At 40.9% G+C, this 22004-nt stretch overlaps 1 protein-coding gene across 2 annotated transcripts in view; it reads left to right on the top strand.

The window, feature by feature from the left end:
• The window catches only part of LOC122426455 (aldehyde oxidase 1), a 70299-nt gene that overhangs the window by 26264 nt on the left and 22031 nt on the right, over window positions 1-22004 (top strand). For both annotated transcript variants that reach the window (XM_043445402.1, XM_043445403.1), the window contains exons 16-24: window positions 1581-1673; window positions 5536-5705; window positions 6053-6179; window positions 8585-8707; window positions 12050-12146; window positions 15487-15611; window positions 17600-17733; window positions 19693-19780; window positions 21733-21819. In XM_043445402.1, the coding sequence (XP_043301337.1) occupies window positions 1581-1673; window positions 5536-5705; window positions 6053-6179; window positions 8585-8707; window positions 12050-12146; window positions 15487-15611; window positions 17600-17733; window positions 19693-19780; window positions 21733-21819 (1044 nt within the window). The remainder of the gene's footprint in view (window positions 1-1580; window positions 1674-5535; window positions 5706-6052; window positions 6180-8584; window positions 8708-12049; window positions 12147-15486; window positions 15612-17599; window positions 17734-19692; window positions 19781-21732; window positions 21820-22004) is intronic.

Here is a 22004-nt window from a genome sequence, read left to right as displayed (position 1 = left end):
TAATACTTCAGAGAACCATGGTGAAGACTGCCTAATAATCATAGTAGTAATCACCCGGGCATTTTTGCACCTGGTCTGCCTTATGACAAACAATTAGAGTTTACAAGACTGTTGACTAGGAAGGACACAACAAAAAAAATATTTATTTCAGAATAAGTTTGCTATACCCAAAGGGAACTTGAACCATGTTGATCACAGTAATACTAAACTACAGCCACCAGACCAAACTAGATCAGAAGCCATGAACAATCCTCATGTAGTATAGAAATTAGTATGTGTGATAAAAAAAAAGTATGTGTGATCATAAAAAAGTATGATCACTTTAAATGAGAGACACGGAGTTCTCTCTTATCATTGCTTCTGCAGCTATCTTCTCATTATACATGAGAAGAACAAAAAACCAGAGCAGTCATATCAAAGTTTTCAGAATAGAAGCTTGAAATCATATATAAGTGGCTTATTGTCACCAGGTTATCCAAAGAGAAAAAATAAAGCCAACTCCTCCAAGTAATAGCAAACTAATATAATTTATTGAATGAATCAAATTATATAAATGACAACTTCCATCTTATAGTCTTTTATATTCAATTCAATTTCCTCTATTAATATTGCTCTACTATTCAAAATAATAGGCTTTGTTGGCTTTAATTTTCTCTTAAAAATTTTATATTATAAAAAGTAGCCATTAGGTTGTACAGATGAACTTACTTGCAAAACAGAAATGGAGATACACAAACTTATGGGTAGAAAGAGGGGAAGGGGAATCGGGTGAACTGGGAGACTGGGGTTGGCCTGTACACACTGCTATGTATGAAATGGATAACTAGTGAGAACCTACACACAGCATAGAAAACTGCTCAGTGCTCTGTGATGACCTATAAGGGAAGGAAAACCAAAAAAGACGAGGTTTCTGCATGTGTATAGCTGATTCACTTTGCTGTACAATAGAAACTAACACAACATTATAAAGAAGTATACTCCAAAAAATTAATTTAAAAAATAGAAAAAAAGAACCATTAGGTGCACTGTTTAAAATCTTGTGTAAAGACCAAATGACCCAGGTTTCCTCCGCTCTAGGAAGTGTTCCTCCTGGGGCCCTAGAAGGCTTCCTGCTAGGAGGCTGTGGCAGAGAGGCAGCCCCAGCATCTCCCCTCCTTCCTGGTTGCCCAGGGGACACAGAACAGAGTTTGATACTCATTAGCAATGATGTACCTTTGCTCTGACCTTTTCCTGGTTTAAGTCCTCTCTTCCTTTCCAGTTATTTACTTAGCTTCTACCTTCCTGCTTTATTGGTTTGTAAGTCCTCAAATCATTTAGGAAGGCATGTGAAAGAATCCTAAGAAACATAGTCAGTGATCTACTATACTCACTTAGCTCTTCATAAAACGTGGTCCTATGCATGGACCTTCCAGAGGTGTGTCCTGGAGGTCAGGGAGAACCCTGCTTGTACTTTCAGGATTCTGAATTAGGCAAATACTTAATAAAGGTTAGACTTCACAGCAGAGCTAAGAACCATGCTAGCCTCTCTCCCAAGACCATTCTGGCATATTTTAAATATCTACAATGGTTCTACTTTTCAGGACCCTGTTCACTATCGTAGCCTTGCAGGCAAGTATGAGAGTGCTTTAGAAGATCTTCATTCCAGACATTACTGGAGTACATTAAAGTACCAGGTTAGTGACTTTTTTCTTTCTTTTTTTTTTTTTAAATTCCAAAGACCCAAGCTAAAGTTTCCTTATATGGACATCCCACTTATCTCTCAGTGATTCTCATGACTTTTTAGCCTGTGTTCCCCTTCTGATGAACCTACAGCCTACTTAGTGTTAATTAAAACTTCAAAATCAGTGAAGTATTGTGATTAATAATTAAGCTAGCAATGGTTATTTTTTTTAATGTCTGTTTTGAACTTGAGGAGTTCAAATGTGTGTTTTGTTCTGTGGCTTTGTACCACTGATATGAACAAGCTGCCTAGTCTGCCACATGCCCTTGCCCTTGGCCTCATGGAAGTTAGAACACAACCAAAGTAAATTCTGTATCAGGGCCGTGGGCTGCTTTGATTTTATTCACAGAGCCCTTGGAGACTGATGAGAATGCAGTGATGCTTTTCGAAAGAGCTACTGGTTTATTTTGTTTGAATGTGGTGATACTTTGTTCTCCCAGTCCCCCTTCTCCAAGTGTTTTCTCTGTGAATTAGAGTTTTAGAGCTGAGTCAAGCATAAATTCTAAGAGTTAATTTCAAGCTCTCCTAATGAAAGCTTTTAGAACAGAATTTCTCATAATCTTTAAATGGAATTGTCAGCTACAATGTCGTAAGAGTATCGCCTGAAGTCATCCTATTGGTCAACTGGATAAGATCAGCGTGCTTTTTCTTGAAATTATTAGCAAGGAACTTTACCTTGAGGGTTTTATTAAGTGAAGAACGTGAAAAGGCTTTTAAAAGATTCTTTTTAAATAGATTCAGTTCATTGGCTCTGTTGTTGGACTTAGTTATAAAACTTTGCAGTATGTTGTAATGAACAATGAAGTTGATGTATACCTCTTCAGTTTTTAGGTTCAGTATGTTCAAAAATCAAATACACCAAACTCCATTGAAAGTGTTGAAAGTGATCATTTTGAAAGTCAAAAATAGCCTCCCTTTTTCCCAGTGTAAAATACAGTTACTGCAATGTTTGGCTTATAAATACCTTAACATTGCCTTGACCATGGAATAAGCTTCAACAACCACAGGACAAACAACAAGTGAATGGGCTTTCAAATCATTCAAAGAAAACTGATAATCTTCACATAGTTTGTTACTATAGATTGCAAGACCAAGTTTTGGAAGTAGTGTATTTCTCACACAGATGTTTTGATTTTGGTTTTTGTTTTTTCTGAGTTTTCACACACACAAATACCCACTGTGCTAGAGGAACTTCAGCACTCATGACCAGCTTTTTTTTTTTTCTCCAAATCAGAGATCACCTGTTAGAGGTGACAGTGTTCTTTCCTCCATGGTGTGTTTAGCCATATAACAAGCACAAGCAAGTAATCAAATACATACTCTTTCATTAGTAGAGTCATTACATTTAAAAAAGTGTTACATCTTCAGCTCAATTTCATATTTATGTATATTTATATAATATGTTCATATTGCCTGAATATGTAAAATGTTCTCTCATTTTCCCCCTTCCTCTACGTTTGTGACCTACTAGCCACCTTTAGTTAATGGTACCTAGGCCAAGTTCTAAATTATTTTTATTCATAATCTTCTGCTCTCTAGTTTATATAAAGTCAGAATGAGCACACACACACACAAAAGCTCAGCTAATACTAATTTTTTGTGCCTTGTAGTAACTACGAAATTGAAGTTTACATTTAAGTGAAACAAATATGGACTTTAAAACAATAAATGTTAATCAGTAAACGTATATTTTGCTGTAAAACAGTACATTTTATATGAAATAGGAATAAGTTCAGAGCATCCAGGGCTTCCCAGGTGGCACTAGTGGTAAGGAATCCACCTGCCAATGAAGGAGACTCAGGAAATGTGGGTTCAATCCCTAGGTCAGGAAGATCCCCTGGAAAAGAGAATAGCAACCCACTCCAGGATTCTTGCCTGGAAAATCCCATGGACAGAAGAGCTTGGAGGGCTACCATCCCTGGGGTCACAAAGAGTCAGACATGACTGAGCACACACACACCATTCTAGGTGATATTGAACATCCCATTTATTGTCAATATGCAACGTGTAAGCTTTCTCAACTGCACATTCTGGGGCTCAAATACGAAAGTATGTACTCTCAGAAAATTTCCCATGCGTGCATGCTAGTCGCTTCAGTCATGTCTGCCTCTTTGGATCCTACAGACTGTAGCCCGCCAGACTCCTCTGTCCATGGGAATCTCCAGGGAAGCATACTGGAATGGGTTTCCATGCCCTCCTCCAGGGGATCTTCCCAACCCAGGGATTGAACCCTCATCTCTTCCATCTCCTGCAGTGGCAGGCAGGTTGTCTACCATTAGCACCGCCTGCCTTAAATGATACTGATTTAGAAACAACTTCCATGGCTTCTGTTCCCCCCAGGAAAGACCTTGACCAGTAGGTGTTTTGTTGGTGAAATGTTCTCTCTTCCCTCCTCCCATGCACTATAATCACTGTGAGCCTCATCTCAAAGAAAGAGTCCCTGCCCCAACCAGGCTTGGGGTGACCCCATGAACAGCAGTGTCGGGCAACAGGTGGGATGGGAAAGAGAGGCCTCCTTTAGCTCTCTCTGGGCCTCACCTTGGCTGACCAACCTCGTGCCCAAGTCCTCCAGAGCAAAGGCTCTGGGCATCTGGCCTCAGCCCTGGTGCCGGATGAAAGGCTGATCCAGTGAAGTGTGGATGGGACAGCTCAGCACTGCCTCACAGGGCAGAACTCCAGGCCTCAGAGCTGCCTTCTCCTTTCAGAGAGTGGCCTTTAGATGGTGGCTGCTTGACTGGCAATTTTCCTGGAATTTCCACCTCCCACAGTTCCATCAGCAGCACCTGTGGCAACTTTAGCCTTGCCCCTAGTCTCTGAACTTGTTCTATTGTTGCTGTTTAGTTGCTCAGTTGTGTCTGACTCTTTCCTGACCCCATGAACTGTAGCACTCCAGGCTTCTTCTGTCCATGGGATTTCCCAGGCAAGAATACTGGAGTGAGCTGCTGTTTTCTTTTCCAGGGGATCTTCCCGACCCAGGGATCGAACCCTGGTCTCCTGCAATGCAGGCGGATTCTTTACCACTGAGCCACTAGGGAATGTCTCTTAATTCTTCTTTCTTCATACCTCCAATCTTCTTGCAATAAGCAACCAAGAAAGCTAACAATTCTCTCATATTTGAAATACTTGAGGAGATGTTGTATTTCTTAATTTAATTTTGGTTAATGATACACATGTAAGGTATTTATGGTAGCTCAGACAGTAAGAGGTATTTATAAAGCCAGTGGCAAACATTTTACTCCATGGGTCTCTAAAAAAGAGTAACATTAATGAATCATTACTCAAAATGCAGCTTCCTGTGTCTTCATTCTTTATCAGGATTGTCTAAGTGATGAGTCTTACCACTGGTAAGACTTCCTCACTCAAAATAGAAAATAAGAAAAGCTCTTGTGATTGAATGCACTTGATATTTTCTACAACCATGGTAATTAGGCTTTTCTGCAAATAGTACACATGACATGCCTAGCTACAAGAGTAAGATAATTTTGATAATGAAAGGTAAGGATATACATGAGCATTTGTAAAAGGATGTAATTTTATATAATCAAGAAGAAAGATTTATATTCATTTACTTACACAAATAGAATCTGTGTTAAAGATATTTGTGGTCTATATTCAAAATAGTGGGGGAAAAAATAAGAACAACACCATGGCTATACATCCCAGTTTGCCTACTGAATTACTGAAATAAGTTCGCTGTCCTGGTGTAATTAATAGTGATGTTTTTATTTTCAGAAGTATTCTGGTTTGAATGTAAATTATGTAGAGTTGTGCATAATATGATTATAAAAATGATATGTCGATTATCAATTACACAGAATGCAGACCTAAAGCAGCTTTCTCAAGACCCAGTTGGCCATCCCATCATGCACCTGTCTGGTATTAAGCATGCCACAGGCGAAGCCATTTATTGTGATGACATGCCTGTGGTGGACCAGGAACTGTTCTTGACTTTTGTAACAAGTTCAAGAGCTCATGCTAAGATTGTGTAAGTGATAAAGTTTTTATCCAACAAACAATAATGATTGCTTTTGAGGGCTAAGTCATGTTAGTGAAAAGTAATTGTCTGAAGAGGATAAGCTATTTGTTGGCAATGTCCAATGTAGATTTGAAGTGAAATGGGGTCGAAGTGTACGATTTACTACAATTTGTCCCTCCATAGAAAAACTTCATTGTCCCAGAAATTCTTTCTCGATTGTGTGGCATAGAACTCCTGTAAGGTTTTTGGACACATCTTCCTCTCTTGTATCCTATTCTCTGATTTAAGCACATTCTCCATGGCCTGGAGGCCGTGGGGCTGCTCTGAGTAGCCCTGTTGTGTGTGTTCTCGTCTAGGTCTATCGATCTGTCCGAAGCTCTCAGCCTGCCAGGAGTGGTAGACATCCTGACTGAGGAACATCTTCCAGACATCAACACCATTGACTTTTTAACTGCCTCTGAGAAAATTCTGTCAACAGATGAGGTACTGCATTTTTGCTTTCTGTTTTAAAGGTAACTTCCTTAGGGACTTCCCTAGTTGTCTGGTGATTAAAACTCCAAGTCTCCATTGTAGGGCGTGTGAGTTCAGTCCCTTATTGGGAACCTAAGATTCCACTTGCCTCTCGGTGTGGCCAAAAAAAAAAAGAAAGAAAGTAACTTCCTCAGTTATTGGCAGTTCATATTTTCTTAAAGATAGCATTGAATTTGGCACATCATAAAGGATTCCAATATTCTTTGAATGCTTATTATAAATCATTGTATTTTAATAGTGAGTTAGTTCAAAAACATTCATATTCCACCTAAGTAAAGAAGTTGGCTAGTTATATAAAAGACACTTGAGTATTTTATATTTTCTCCTAATGGTGGTAAGATCATGTGCTGCTTTCAATAGTTAGAAAAGGATAAATGAGAGGAGAATAACGAGAACTTGTATTTGCTGATCCTCTCCCTGAGAATCCTTGCTATGGTTCCAGTCTTGGTGTGTCCAATGTCCAAGTTCAAGTGATATCCGCTATGAAGCCTTTCCTTATCCTTTAACCCAGGAGTTGTCTCCCTCTCTGAACTCACCCTGACTCATTCGTTCATACACTGTGTATTCAACAGGCATCTTTTAAGTGAGCACCTGCTGCAGGTAAACAAGACCCATGTGGTCCTTGTCCTCGCAGAACTTAAGGAGAAGGCAAAGTGAACCTGTATTTACACTTTCTACCCTGTACTGGGATTATTTATTTCAATGTCTTATCTATTTCCTCTACCTGGTAAAATGTCTGGAGTGGGAGCCCATGTCTGATTCATCTGTAGATTTCACACTGCTTCCTACAAAGCAGGGTAAATAAGCAGAGGAACAGTGATAGCACTATTGCCAGTTGAAGGTTTCAAATGATAAAAAACATTGACTACTGTATCTGAAGTCACGAGGAAATGCAGCCAGAGCAGGGTCCAGAAGGTTTTCTGCCTAACTTCCATTCAGTGTTCACCCAAAAGAGCGTCATCATTTGAAAGAGTCTCTGCCTCTGGCTCTCGCTAGGAGGCTTAGTTGATAAAAATGAAAGTTTGGTGACTGGGTGTCTGAAGTCAAGGTTGAACTCTCCCAAGGCAGGGCTGTGTGGTCCTGGCAGAAGATGATGAGAACTATGACTTTTGCATAAATGTTAACTAGACAAGCAAAGCCATCTTGGGCCACACAATAGCACAACTCCCTGAGGTGTGGGCACATTGACTCTGAGCATCTCAGGGGCGTGCCTGTGTACCAGGTCATGTGGCAAATCCCATGTGTGTGGAGAGCAGAGAGCAGCGCCATTGTGAATGATTGTCTCTGTTAGTTTCATTCCTATATTAACATTTGTCCTTATCATGCTATATCTTTAAAAAATCATTTCATTGCATAAATTTTAAATACACACAAAAATAGAGGAGAGTACAATGAATCCCATAAACCCATCATCCAGCTTCAACAAGGATTAACATCTGCAAGTCTTGTTTCATTCATCTCCCCACTGACCCCACCCACCTACACCCAACAAATACATGTGTGTGTGTGTGTGTGTGTGTGTGTGTGTGCCTGTGCCTGGATTTAACTCTTTTTTACTACCATTTTTATCTGGTGATAAAAGTACTATATGCTTACTGTAGAAAAGTCCTAATAATCTAATGTCAATCTGAAAAATGAATGATTATGTTTTGACTTGGATCACAATAAAAGGTGGGAAAGAGAATCCACTGGTCCCATGGCTTCTTCCAGTCCTGACTGTTTCACTTTTCCAGGGCCTTGGTTCTGCGTTTCCCCATCCACTTTCTGCCCTGGTCCCTGGGTGAACTCAGGCCGTCTGCCTGCCCCACCTGCAGGTGACATGGTGACCACTCCCAGCTCACTCTTAACTCCTACAATCATGTCTCTCCCTGAAAACACCTGTGCTCCCCAGTTCAGGGCAGAGACCACTGTCCCCCCGCTCCTTCCTCTCTGGGTGAGATGGTCTTGACCTTCTGGTCCTTCCTGTCGTGAAGCAGCAGTCTCCTCTCAGAATGGCCCGGCTCCCAGTGTGGCAGCCCCGGTCAAGCCATGGGACTGCCTCTCCTCGGCCAGACGGCCCTCCAGCATCGTCAAAGCCCGAGTCTGCTCTATGAGAGGCGGCATGACACCAGTCCCTCTTCAGCCGACGCTGCCAATGATGGAGCAGAAAGTCCTCGCTCTCCCAGGGCAGAGACTTCCCAGAGCTCAGCAGGCCAGCTCTGACAAATGACTTCTCTGCGGAAGCCTTCCTCAACCACGGCACTGCGGTGAAGGCCACTGTGTGTCTAGCTTTGTGCTGGCAGGAGGAGGAAGATGAAGAGGAGGAAAGGACCTGCTGCCTGCCCTCCTTGGAACTAGAAGTCTCTTCTGTGTTGCAGGTGTCTTGTGTGGGTCAGCTTCTCTGCGCCGTGATAGCCGATTCCGAGGTCCAGGCAAAGCGAGCTGCCCAGCGAGTGAAGATTGTCTACCAAGATTTGGAGCCGCTGATCCTCACCATTGAGGTAATGGGTTCAAGGGTGGGGCCAGAAGAGCATATTTAAGTGGTGTATCAGTTAAAAAGCCAGAAACAGGAAACAAAATCTGACTCAGAGTGGCTTCTGAAACACAGGGGCTTTGTTTTTCCACCATATTAGCAAGAAAGCTAGTCTTCCAACTGTCCTCACTGCTCCCCATGGTGAGGCTTTATCTCCTGTGGTCATAGGATGGCAGAGAGAACACCATTGGCTCAGCACCTCACGAGTCCTGAGACCCAGCGTCATCAGGCATTTAGGTCACGTGTCCCTCTCTGGATTCATGACAGGCAAGAGCTGTTGGTTACTGCTGGAGGGTCAGATTTCTTTGAGGTTCATGGGCTGTATGGGGAGTGATGGGGACCTCAACAGCAATCTGAGCACTGTCTGGAAGGGGCAGGTGAAAAGAGTGCCAGATGGGCACCCAGCAATGTCTAGGAGATGGGGCACACCCAGGACTCCATATCACCTTCACTGGGACTCTTTTAGGTATACAGTGAAAACCAACAAGAAGCTCCATGAAGCATATACCGTGACCCTAGTTTTAGATCCTTTAATGCATATCTTGAATAAATATGAGAAACAGATCCTATGATGCCTGCAGCTATTTTGGCAACTTGAACAAATTGGGGAATTGCATTTCCTATCCTATTTCTTAAAAACGATTTTGAAATTTATAAAGGTTTTAAGACTCATCTCCATGAAATGAATATTCTTCTGCATATATTTCATTGGTTCTTATAATTTACAAAGTAATAAAAGCATGAAAGTTGGGAAAACAGCATGAATAGGTTAGATTCAGCACATACAGACCGAATGTAATCTGGGACTACAATATTATCTCCACAACGTAATGAATAAATTGTTCTCTAGGTGACTAGCACGCTCTGAGGCAGAAAATAAGGAAATGAGTTGGACAAGATTAGTGTCTCCAGGAGAACTTGGCCTTGGGTATATTTCCTATCATGCTGCTTTATGCCAAGGAACACAGAATTTGTTTCTGGACAATGTCCTCAGTGTTTTGAAATTAAAAAAGAATCGTGTCAAGGAAACAAAAATAAAAAAGTTTAGTTGGAGTCAAAGAGTGATTAGGCTTTCCAAATTTTCCTGGCCAGTTTCAAATTCATTCTGTTTCCGTCTTAAACCCTTTTCATTGATACATTGCCTCGTATGCTTGCTGACTTTATGCATTCCTTCCCCAACATTTTGTTTTAGAGTTAGAATTCTTAGTAAGAATTTATTTGCATAATACTTTATCAAAAATTTTGTTTGTAATTCTTTGCCAAATTCCAGTGACTAAGTATTTTCCCTTACCCCAGCCCTGCACCCTGCTTTCCAGCCAAATAAAATTCCGAAAGCAAATAGACACCACTCTCTTCCCACCCCCAGCCCTACCTCCACCTCCACCCCTAACTTGGACCAGCACAGTTCAAATTGTCTGCCAAAGAATCCCAATATCAAACACCAAGCTTTGACATCGTGGAAAAGAAGTACCTCATGTTTCTGCCAAAGGTTAAGCTCTTCAAGATCAATCAACTAGATCAAGAAGAGTTAATCAAAGTGTATAGCAAGGAAATATGCCTTGTTCCTTACATACTACAGTTCTTTTATCACTTTCCTGACCAAGAAATATTCAGGAAATTACCTCTGAGTTACTCAAAGAGCAAGCAGCAAAAGGCTAAACTCAAAGGGAAAAAACAAAAAACTGGATGTGTAAAACTGAATTTCTGTTTTAAAGCTGGAGTATCTGAGTCTTAGATGAATAAGAGATCATGTGCTTTGTTATACAGCAGACACTAACACAACATTGTAAAGCAATTATACTCCAATAAAAAAAAGAAAATCATATGAATTGATTCCAGTAGGAAGTATGTTATCAATTAAAATAGGATAAAAACAAATAGATCTCCATCACTATCACTCATGTTTAACCTAGCTTATGCTTTTTTGAATTTTTAATAGCTTGAATGGGGAAATGCTATCAAAACTCTTGGCGCCAGGAGTCAGGCTGATAACCATGGTGAGAAAGCTGTGCTCCCAACCAGAATCTCTTATCAATTGTCACAGCCAACAACGTGACCATAGCTAACACCTAGAGCTCTCTGTGTGATTACCTGCTTCCAAACAGCTTTCCTACATAAGTCACTAGATGCTTACAACAATCATATGAGGCAAAAACTGATATTATCCCCATTCTGATGCAGAAACTGAAAGGCTGAGTCACCCAAAGTCACACAGTTAACCAACAATAGAAGCCATCAGCAAACACTCTATCAAAGACCCTGGGCCTGTGGTAGTAGAAACAAACCAACCCGCTTTTTGAGTGGAGGAAATGGCAGGATCACAATAGCATATCCATAAGGTATATTGATAGGTCTAAACACTTACTGGTGGCCAAAGGGGACCAAAGTTTGGAGAATCCCTAGCTGCCACCAAGCTGGAATTTCATGGGTGGACAATAATCCATTGTAGAAATACTCCCAGGAGCTGACATGTCACGGACTGAGGGATTACAGCAAGATGAATTCCCAAGGATAGGTAGGAAAACCAACCTAGATTTTTTTAGCTACATCCCTGATAATGGGTACTTACTATTATAGTCCTTCACTAGGCACCCAGGGGGAGCTATTAGGAACCAGGATGTAAGTGGATTTGTGGTACCCACTCTAGACTTGGAATCTTACTTCCAGGGCTGGAAGTCCCAAGTGCAAATGCTGGACTCATTCCCCCAAAGGAGAAGCTTGGGACTGGCAGTCAAGGCCACCATGTCTTTATCCCTAGAGTGTCTTCAGGTAGCATTAACAGAACATGTGTTATATGCCATGTAAGCTCTTTCATGCCTCATTTCATTTTATTCTTTCCACAACCCTATTGGAACTGTGTGTACAACTCTACCTTCATTTTACAGATGAGGCTCAAAGAGGTAAAGTAATAGACCCACAGTCAAATAGCTAGTACATCAGAAGACGGATACAACTCCACCTGGCTCCAGAGACCAAGGTCTAAGTCCCTGCGCCTTGTTACCCTGGCTGTCTAACACGGGCTGTGGAATGAAGAGAATAACTGGCCTGGAAACAGTTCCACCACCTGGGTGCTAGGTGTTTTCTAAGCAGTTTTTTCTTTTCTTTTCTTTTGGACTCAGTGAGGACATTTGCAATTGCTCCATGGAGAGTCTTTCTGCAGCATGGGTCTTAATCCAGCTCATGGGGTCCTGATGAGGGTGTATGTGATGCCAGAGCAGGAAGAGCACCGCCCAGACTCAGATGATGCAGCACCATATGTGGCCGCTGCTGTGGGGCTGGTGGGGGGCTCACTTTTCTGTTCTCCTTTTAGGACGCTATACAAAACAAGTCCTTCTTTGAGCCAGAGAGGAAACTGGAGTATGGAAATGTGGATGAAGCATTTAAAATGGTGGATCAAATTCTTGAAGGTAAAACTGTCTTTAACAAATGATGAGAGAGGAAGCAGTCCTGGATGTCCCTTGCCATGGCTCCAGGTGTTAGTTATACAGATGGTGTCTGTTTTCCCAAAGGTCGGGAAACTGAGGCCCAGAGTGGTTAAGGAGCAGGACCACAGTCATCTTAGACAGCAGCCGCCATGAAACATTGGGGACTGATAGCTTTTGTAAGGATTTCCAAAGCCCGTGTTTCTTTCTCTGTCATCCTTTCTGATTTCTCCTTCGCCCCTCTCCATCTCTGCTTTCTCCTTCCTTTCCTCTCTCCCTCTGTGTCGCCTTCCCCTACTTCCTTGCAGACTTCCTTTCATTACATGTATATGCAATTAAATTTCCCTCTTGGAAAACAGTTGACTTGAGCTTTCCAACAAAGTTTTTGTAACTTTTTGTTTTGAAATAGTTTTAAATTTCAGGACAGTTGCAGAAACATTAGAGAAACTCCTAAGTATCCTTTACTCAGATTCCCCAATAAACATTTCACTACACCTGCTTTACTGTTTTGTGTATGTGTGTATATCTCTCTGCCTCTGTCTCTTTGCCTGTCTGCCTGTCTGTCTGTCTCTTTGCCTGTCTGCCTGTCTGTCTGTCTCTGTATGTATGTATATTCCTGTGCCCCTTGGAATTCTGGAGTTGGAAGATCCAGGGCAGCTTAGGAATCTGTTTTTCACAAATTTTAACAGTGCTCTAGGTGATTCTTAGGATTAGTAAAATCTGGCAAACACTCAATGGTGAGTTTATTTTGTGGGAGAGAAGGAAGGAGCATTTCTGCACAGCTTTCATGGTGAGAGTATCTTAGAAATACTGATATTGACCACAGTGCCTCCACTTGCTCCATAATATGTCCATGCACTGTTCGTTCCGTATATGTTTCTGTGTGAGAATTTGATTATTGTGTTTGTCCTTGACATGTTATTTAATTGTTTCATTTAGTTATGTTAAGTTGTTCAATCTATCTCTTTCTTGAATTTTACGTTGTCCATACCCTATAGAGCCCAGTGGTAAAGAATCCACCTTAATGTAGGAGACGTGGGTTCAATCCCTGGGTCGAGAAGATCCCCTAGAGAAGGAAATGGCAACCCACTCCAGTGTTTTTGCCTGGGAAATCCCATGGAGAGAGGAGCCTGGTGGGCTACAGACTATAGGGTCACAAAGAGTCGGACATGACTTAGCAACTGCACAACAGCCCAATACCCTATTGATAAATATAAAAGTGAACAAGAAGCTGTAAGATGGACATTTGTACTTCTTTTAAGTTTTCATTCTTTTGACTCAAAGGAATTTTATTCTTACTTTCCAACTGTCATTTTGATGAAGAATTTATGACTACTTGTTTCAATGAGAGATAACTGGAGATACTAATCATGATGGTACTTAATCTGCCTATTAGGAAAACAGATGCTCCGAAAAAATAGAATATTTAAAAGATTAAATATGTTGAGCATCACATCAAGTCTTGAACTGTGTTCTTGAAGGGAATGACGCTATTGTTGACTTTTACCAACTGCGAAGATATGTATATCTTACATATATATGTATGTAACACAGCCTTACATAATGGCTGTGTCACAGCCCTTGTTGTTGTTTACTGGCTCAGTCGTGTCCAACTCTTGGCGACTCCATGGACTGTAGCCTGCCAGGCTCCTCTGTCCACGGGATTTCCCAGGCAAGAATGCTGAAGTGGGTTGCCATTTCCTTCTCCAGAGGATCTTCACAGCCCAGGAATCAAACCCACATCCCAGAGGGACTTTAAAGAATTTGGTTTACAAATGAGCCCAGTAAGGCTGGAGAGACATGAAGTTGACCAGGAATCAAATCTATCTGAGTTTCTCACCTCTGAAGTTAGCTTTCTCTCCTCTATGTTATGTGCTTCTCACTCATCTCTGTGAAACCCCATTAGCTGGGTTGGGCTTTACACTGAGAGAGTGGATAACAATCTCCATGGCAGGATTTGCGGGAGAACTCTGAAACTAAAATGATCTTCCCCATACCCGGTCCTGTTGGGCAGAGTCCGGAGAGACTCCATATCTTAATGGATTTTCGTCTTTAAGGAACTCATTAAAATGTAAATACGCCTGAAGGCATTACTCCTAAGCCCACCCTGGAATGACACTTTATCTCAGGGATTAGTTGAACAAATTGGTTTTCAGCCTGGAGAGTTGTGAGCCACACCGGAGAGTGAGGAGCGGCGTGGGTCCAGGGCTGTGGGGTGGGCAGCACAGTGTCACCGGGTCTTAAAATACTGCCCACCTGATGGGTTTAAGCAGAAACAACTCTGACTAATATTTTTTCAGCTCTGTATATTTTAACCTTAACCACATAAATTCTGTGTGGATAGGTGGAATCACTAATATTGTATACCATGGATTTGATCCTACTGACAAATGGGTTTTTGATGTACACTTTTGATAAAAACTTCAATTGAAATTGAGATCCAGGTTCTTGACATTGTAATCTTTATATGTTATTAAAGAAGTAGAATCTACTTATTCCTCTGTACTCTCTTTACTCAGATTTTGGATAAGATAGGAAGTCCAGATTCTCATATAAAAGATTTTCTTGGGAATCCCTCTCAAATAATTTACAAATCACTCTTATTGGATACATTTTTAATTTGTAAAAGTTCTGTTTTCCACCTAACATGATGACCGACACAGTTGCATTTTTTTTTTTTTTAGTTCTGTTTTTATTTTTTGCCCTGTTTTCCAATGGGTCACTCATACACTTTTTAGAATTCTATTTTTATTTATGTATAGTGGTTTGAGTGTATCTCGTTGTGAATTTTTTTTTTAGTGGTAGTTCTAGATGTTAGATTTATAGTATATTTGGTGGTGACACTTGATCAGTTTGAGTAAATTATAAAAACCCTTCCCCCTTTATCCCTTTTCTCTCCCGTATTTATAATATGCATGCATGCTTAGTCTCTTCAGTCACATCTGACTTGTGCCTACCAGAGTCTTCTTCTGTTTCTTTTACTATGTATAATGTCCAGGATAGTTAGCTGCACTTATAAGAAAGAACACAGAGAAATACATCTCTCCATCTTGTCTTGGACTTCTCCTTGCCATAGTATTTTACTCTGGAAAGTCACACATTCATCCCTAGGACTCTGTGACTTACTGTATTGGCAGATATAACAAATTTCCCTGCAGAACTCTTAGTTATCAATAAAAGCTAACTATTGTTGTTTGTGGCCCTTCACCAGGCAGGCTGCTGCCCAAGCAGAAGCACTGTCGCTGGAATTTCTCCATGATGAGATAACACTTAGGGAGGTGCTATCAGACAGCTTCTTTGATTCTGGTGTATTTTCCTCTAACAGGTGAAATACACATGGGAGGTCAAGAACACTTTTATATGGAAACCCAAAGCATGCTGGTTGTTCCCAAAGGAGAGGATCAAGAAATTGATATCTACGTGTCTACTCAGTTTCCTAAATATGTACAGGTAAGGTGGGGCCATATGGAGGGGATGTGGCTAAGTGGTTTCTGCCAACAAGATACAACAAGAACAATTAGAGGTTAAAATGTCATTTTAGAAACTAAAGGAGTTTAGAGTACTAATAGCCATATCCTTTTAGGTGTTAAGATCCATACACCTTTACAACTTTTAAGGTATGATGGTCTTCTCTTTGTGGACCTGTAACTTTACAACCAGCAGGTCTCTTTTGCTATACTCTTGGCACCTAATTCACATGAAACAATTAGGAAAGAGTATTGAGCAGAATACAGACAAGTGCTAAATCAGCTAAGTCAGAATTTACAGAGGAGGGAGAATTAAGAGAATGGAGGTTCGTGAAGTCCTAGAATCATCTGGAAAATTCCATGAAGATGAAGTCTTAAATCTGGATTTACAGAGAGAATGAAGTTTGTCTGTAGATGGCAAGGAAAGAGGCCGTTTCCAGGTAGTTCCACACCAAGATCAAATGCCACTCGTTCGTTCATTCATCCATTCATTCATCCCTCTGGCAAACCCTTTTTGCCTGTGTCCTATAGGCCAGACAGTGTGCATATAAAGAGGGAAGAATAGTACAGACTGCCCATGCTGGAATGGAAGGTGTGCCTAGGGTGGCTAGTTTAAGCATCAGGGTGAAAGTAAGGGGAATTGACACTGGGGTCTTGATTCAGTAGGTCACAAGGAGCCAGTGTCATTACCAGAGCAAGTAGGAATGTGGAGAATGAGGCCTCTGAGAAGGGCTGGGAGAATTCCACTTCAGTCCTGTTCTGCTCCTCACTGCTTGAGTGACCTTGGGCTTATCACCTCACTCTTCTTGGGCTCCCCACCTACACCAGCCTGGCTCTTTGTGACTACCGAGAAGGCTGGGATTGGGGGGGTGGTGGGAAGGAGGCTCAAGAGGGAGGGGATATATTAATATATACACACACATATATACATATGTGTATGTATATGTATATATATGTGTGTATATATATGTATATATGTGTGTGCATATATGACCAATTTGCATTGTATGGCATATATATATATGTACGGGATATATATATGTATATGTATATATGTGTGTGTGTATGTATGGGATATATATATACACACATGTGTGTATGTATATGTATATATATGTATATATATGACCAATTTGCATTGTATGGCAGAAACCAATACAATATTGTAAAGCAATTATCCTCCAATTTAAAAAAAAAGTAAAATGAAAAAGACTTAATGACCTCAGACATTAGCATGGCAAGGAAGAATAAGACCTACATCCAGGGAAGACCTGCTAGCCAATTTCATCCAAATGGGAAGTGAGACATGCTCATTCTCCAGTAGAGACAGTGATGTGCAAGGAGAAGACCCAGTCTGAGAAAGGCTTGGAAGACCACAAAATCTCACTGCTGCAGGAAACATATCTCTAGGAGTCAGTCTGTAAAGGATACCTTATGTGTAGTTCATGAGGGAAAAAAATTTCTTTTTAATTTTATCATCACAAAAATATCTCATTGATATTGAAAGGACTTTTTTTCCCTTTGCTGAGTGCATGCTCAGTCGTGTCTAACTCTTTGTGAACTGTGACCCCTTGGACTCTAGTCCACTAGGCTCCTCTGTCCATGGGATTTTCTAGGCAAGAATATTGGAGTGGGTTGCCATTTCCTACTCCAGGGGATCTACTGGGCCCAGGGATTGAACCAGCGTCTCTTGCAATTCCTTCATTTGCCAGGCGGTCTCTTTACTGCTGTGCCACCTGGGAATCCCGTTGAAAGGACTATGTAATATAAATGATAGTTTCGGCACTGTCCTTACAGCCAAATACTACTGAGATCAGTCCGGATGCCTGCTTAGGATTTTGGAAATCATCCCATTATTTAGTATAGCCACAGAGTTTGTGTATCACATACATAAGTAATCAAAACATGTAAGACTGACCCACTCCCTTGCTGCATAGGAGTCAGATTAATGAGAACTGTTATCATTCACAGGGCATAACTGCTTCAGTCTTGAAGGTCTCAGCTAACAAGGTCATGTGTCACGTAAAGCGTGTTGGCGGGGCCTTTGGGGGGAAGGTGACAAAAACTAGCATCCTGGCAGCCATCACCGCATTTGCTGCAAAAAAGTAAGTGGAAAGAATCTGTTCAATAGACTAAAAATCAAATGAGGTCATGTTGAATATTCTCAACATTGTGGAATCTCAGCATTGAGGAAGAATCTGAGTCAAGGTTATTTAAAGTAACATATAATATATGAATGCATAAACCGCTGGCTTATTATGACTCCTTTATTTTATATTCTCAAGCTACATAGTATAAAAACAAAAATGAAGATCAGTTACTGAAAAGAATAAAAACCACAGTTAAAAAATGTGTCTGTAGAGTAGACAGAAGTGATCCTGGAAAGATGAGATTACTTCTTAGCACCTGTATATATATATAAATGTATATATACATATACAGGTTAGTTCAACCTTTTGCAGTAGATATTTATATTGATCTGTGTATCTATATATATCGATATATACATACATCTCAAAAGGTTCATATACACGTATAATTAGATATAAAATACATCTCAAAATGTGTGTATATATATATTCCCTTAACTTAAATGGGTATTTTGCTTTTTTTATGCTTACATGTGTGCTCAGTCACTTCAGTCATGTCCAACTCTTTGCGACCCCATGGACTGTAGCCCTCCAGGCTCCTCTGTCCATGGCATTCTCCAGGCAAGAATACTGGAGCGGGTTGCCATGCCCTCCTCCAGGGGATCTTCCCGACCCAGGGATGGAAGCCTCATCTCCCTTGGCTCCTGCATTGCAGGCAGATTCTTTACTGCTGAGCCACCAAGGAAGCCCCTTTGTTATGCTTACCTTTATTTATAGTACCATTTTCCCTTAAGGGTGTCAACACATAACCAAACAAAATTGTCTTTGGAGCAGGCACACATAGAAGGCTGAATTTCTCTGCTACTAAATAATATAGATCAACTCTTCTGTCCCATGACACATGAAGACCTTGATTCCAGACCCGCCCTGTCAGGGAGTACTTGGCAGTCAGACACCTCCCAAATCCCTCCATTTGTTCAGTTCAGTTCAGTTCAATCGCTCAGTTGTGTCCGACTCTTTGCGACCCCATGGACTGCAGCACACCAAGCTTCCCTGTCCATCATCAAATCCCGGAGCCTACTCAAACTCATGTCCATTGCGTCAGTGATGCCATCCAACCATCTCATCCTCTGTTGTCCCCTTATCCTCCTGCCTTCAATCTTTCCCAGCCTCAGGGTCTTTTCCACTGAGTCATTTTTTCACTTCAGGTGACCAAAGTATTGAAGTTTCAGCTTCAGCATCAGTAACAGTCCTTCCAATGAACACCCAGGACTGATTTCCTTTCAGATGAACTGGTTGGATCTCCTTGCAGTCCAAGGGACTCTGAAGAGTCTTCTCCAACACCACAGTTCAAAAGCATCAATTCTTTGGTACTCAGCTTTCTTTATAGTGCAACTCTCACATCCATACACAACTACTGGAAAAACCATAGCTTTGACTAGATGGACCTTTGTTGGCAAAGTAATGTCTCTGCTTTTTAATATGGTGTCAAGGTTGGTCATAGTTTTTCTTCCAAGGAGTAAGCGTCTTTTAATTTAATGGCTGCAGTCACCATCTGCCATGATTTTGGAGCCCGAAAAAATAAAGTCTGTCACTGTTTCCACTGTTTCCCCATCTATTTGCCATGAAGTGATGGGACCAGATGCCATGCCTCCATCTGTAACCATCTCTAATGTGGCCCTGGGACTGTTTGCCCATCACGGAGGTTGTCGTCCCAGTGGAAAACCACCCCAAAGCAATACCCTAGAGCCCCTCCCATGAGTAGTGATTGCCAGGTGCTGTTCCCTGACCCAAAGGAGGGGATGCCACGGTCTCTGCCTGAGAATCGCATAGCCGGGCTCAGGGGGTCACTCTGTTGTTCTGTGATGTGTGTGGCTTAAACTCAGGCTCCCGTTAGAGGAGTTCCATAAACACTGGATAATTCCGATTTGGTAAAAGAGTTTACTTCTCCTGATCCTTTTGCTTCTGTGTTAGGCATGGTCGTCCAGTCCGCTGTATTCTAGAACGAGGAGAAGACATGTTAATAACTGGAGGCCGCCACCCTTACCTTGGAAAGTATAAAGTGAGTAGAGGTGGGGGTGGGGGCTTGTGTTGAAATATAACATTGCAGAAAAGCAGAGGGCAGCATCTGGCTACTCTTTAGTGGGGGTTAACAAGGAGCAAATCAACAGACTGTGCTTCAACTTTTTCTTCCTTGTGCTCACTATTACTGGCTGGTTCAGTGAAGCTTTTCTGCTTTGCCCAAAGATGCCAGTTTGTCAAAAAATTACTAGCTGGTAATTGACTGCTACAGACTGCAAAACTGGAAACATAGATGTATGTACATACTTCCATGAAAGTAGATCTGATAATCACACTATTCCCACATTTTTATATATGGGAGGTAAAAATAGAGTAATTTCCATAACAATAGCGTTATAATCAAATGATGGCACTAGGCAGGATGGCTGAGGGAGGCAAGAGGATGAAGGCAGGCAGACACCAGGAGGCAGCTGATGTGCTCAGACCTGAAGCAGTTGGGGTCTGAGCTACGAAGTAAGATGTGGAAAGAAATGGGTCCCAGAGCTATTACGGTATAAAATAAAATAGAATTTGGTGACAGACTTAGCAAAATAAAATGGAGAAAAACAGCCACAAGCATGACTGAGAGGTTTCTAGAAAAAAGAGCCAAGTTGGAGGAGGAAACAGTCTAGAGGGACAGTGATGAGTTTATTTGTGTATTTCAGAAAGAAGTGACCACGGGATATTGTTGTGGGAATGCCCTTCATCGATATGGGACTCTATTGAAAAGACTGGATTATAATTACAGAAACTGTCAGCATAGTGGTGATTAAGACCATGAGAAAATAATATGTTTTGATAGAGGGTGGTGTGAGGATAGGAGATGATATTAATAGTATTTATAATATTAGTAGTCATTTATATTTAGGACAGTTGCTCGGTTTCAGTCACTTACCTGTGATTTTCTGCATTACCTTATTTACTGCCATGTCACAGATAGTCAGAGAGGTTATATAACTTGCTTGAGATCATAGAGTGGGTTTCATGGCAGAATCAGGACTCAAACTTAAACTACTGAATTCATAGTTCTTGCCCTTGACTTTGGTTTGAATTTGGTCCCATTCAACAAAAATCATTAAAATGAACTTTACTAAGTTCAGAAACATTGAATACATTTTAAAAGCAAGGAAGATATTTATTTAAAAGACCTCTGGCAGCACCAAATGATGCTGAGCATTGTGATGAATCAGGCCCTATATGAGAAAAGTGTGTGTAGTATTAATACATTTTGTGCAGGACACCAGATTTGGAAATTACAAGATCGCTGACTTTAGGGGAGAAGGTTTTGGTGGAAATACGAGGATGGAAGCTAGAATTCCAAGAACTAATGGCAAAAATGAGAGGTCAAGAAATATGCAGTTGATTTGGAGAAGACTGAACTGTAGTGACAGGTTAAATGAGGGGTTTTCCTTTTGCTTTTATATCTTTCTCTACCCTTTCTTTTTATTATTATTACTTTTTACTATCTTAACCATTTTTATGTGACTTTGATTTACATTTCCCTAGTTATTTGTGATGCTGGACATGTTTCCATGTGCTTATTACACATTTTGTATATATTCTTTGGAGAAATGTCTATTCAAGTCCTTTGTACTTTTTAAACAGGTTGTTTGGGGTTTCTTGTTGTTGAGTTGTAAGAGTTCTTTATACATCCCAGATATTAACCCCTTATCATATACATGGCTTGCAAATATTTTCTTCCGTTCTCTGGATTGCCTTTTCACTCTGTTGACTGCGTCCTTTGATATACGGAAGTTTTAAATTTTGATGTCGTCCAATGTATCTCTTTTTCTTTCGTTGCCTATACACTTTTGGTGTCTTATCCAAGAAAATGTCAAATCCAATGTCATAAAAAATGTTCATTGATATGTAGAGGGTTTACCAGTGACAAAGTACACTTGAGGGAGACTTGGCACCCAGCACCAGGATCAAAGGTCCTTTCTCTTTCTCCAGGCTGGATTCATGAATGATGGCAGAATCTTGGCCCTGGATATGGAGCATTATTGCAATGGAGGCGCCTTCCTGGATGAGTCATTATTTGTAAGTGTTTTAATGAGCAAATGCACATTCTGGAAAGTGTTACATAAAATGATTTAATTCAGAAAAATGCTCAATGGTTAAATGATATTTAATTATAAAAGCATAAATATTCTCATTGCCAGGAGCAGGTAGCCACATGTTACTTACTGGTGCCCCCACTGTGAGCCCAGAGATATTGGCTAAGT

The sequence above is a fragment of the Cervus canadensis genome, chromosome 24, assembly GCF_019320065.1.
Source record: "Cervus canadensis isolate Bull #8, Minnesota chromosome 24, ASM1932006v1, whole genome shotgun sequence".
NCBI lineage: Eukaryota > Metazoa > Chordata > Mammalia > Artiodactyla > Cervidae > Cervus > Cervus canadensis.
The sequence above is the reverse complement of the archived record's forward strand: the minus strand, read 5'-3'. Positions and strand labels throughout refer to the sequence as shown.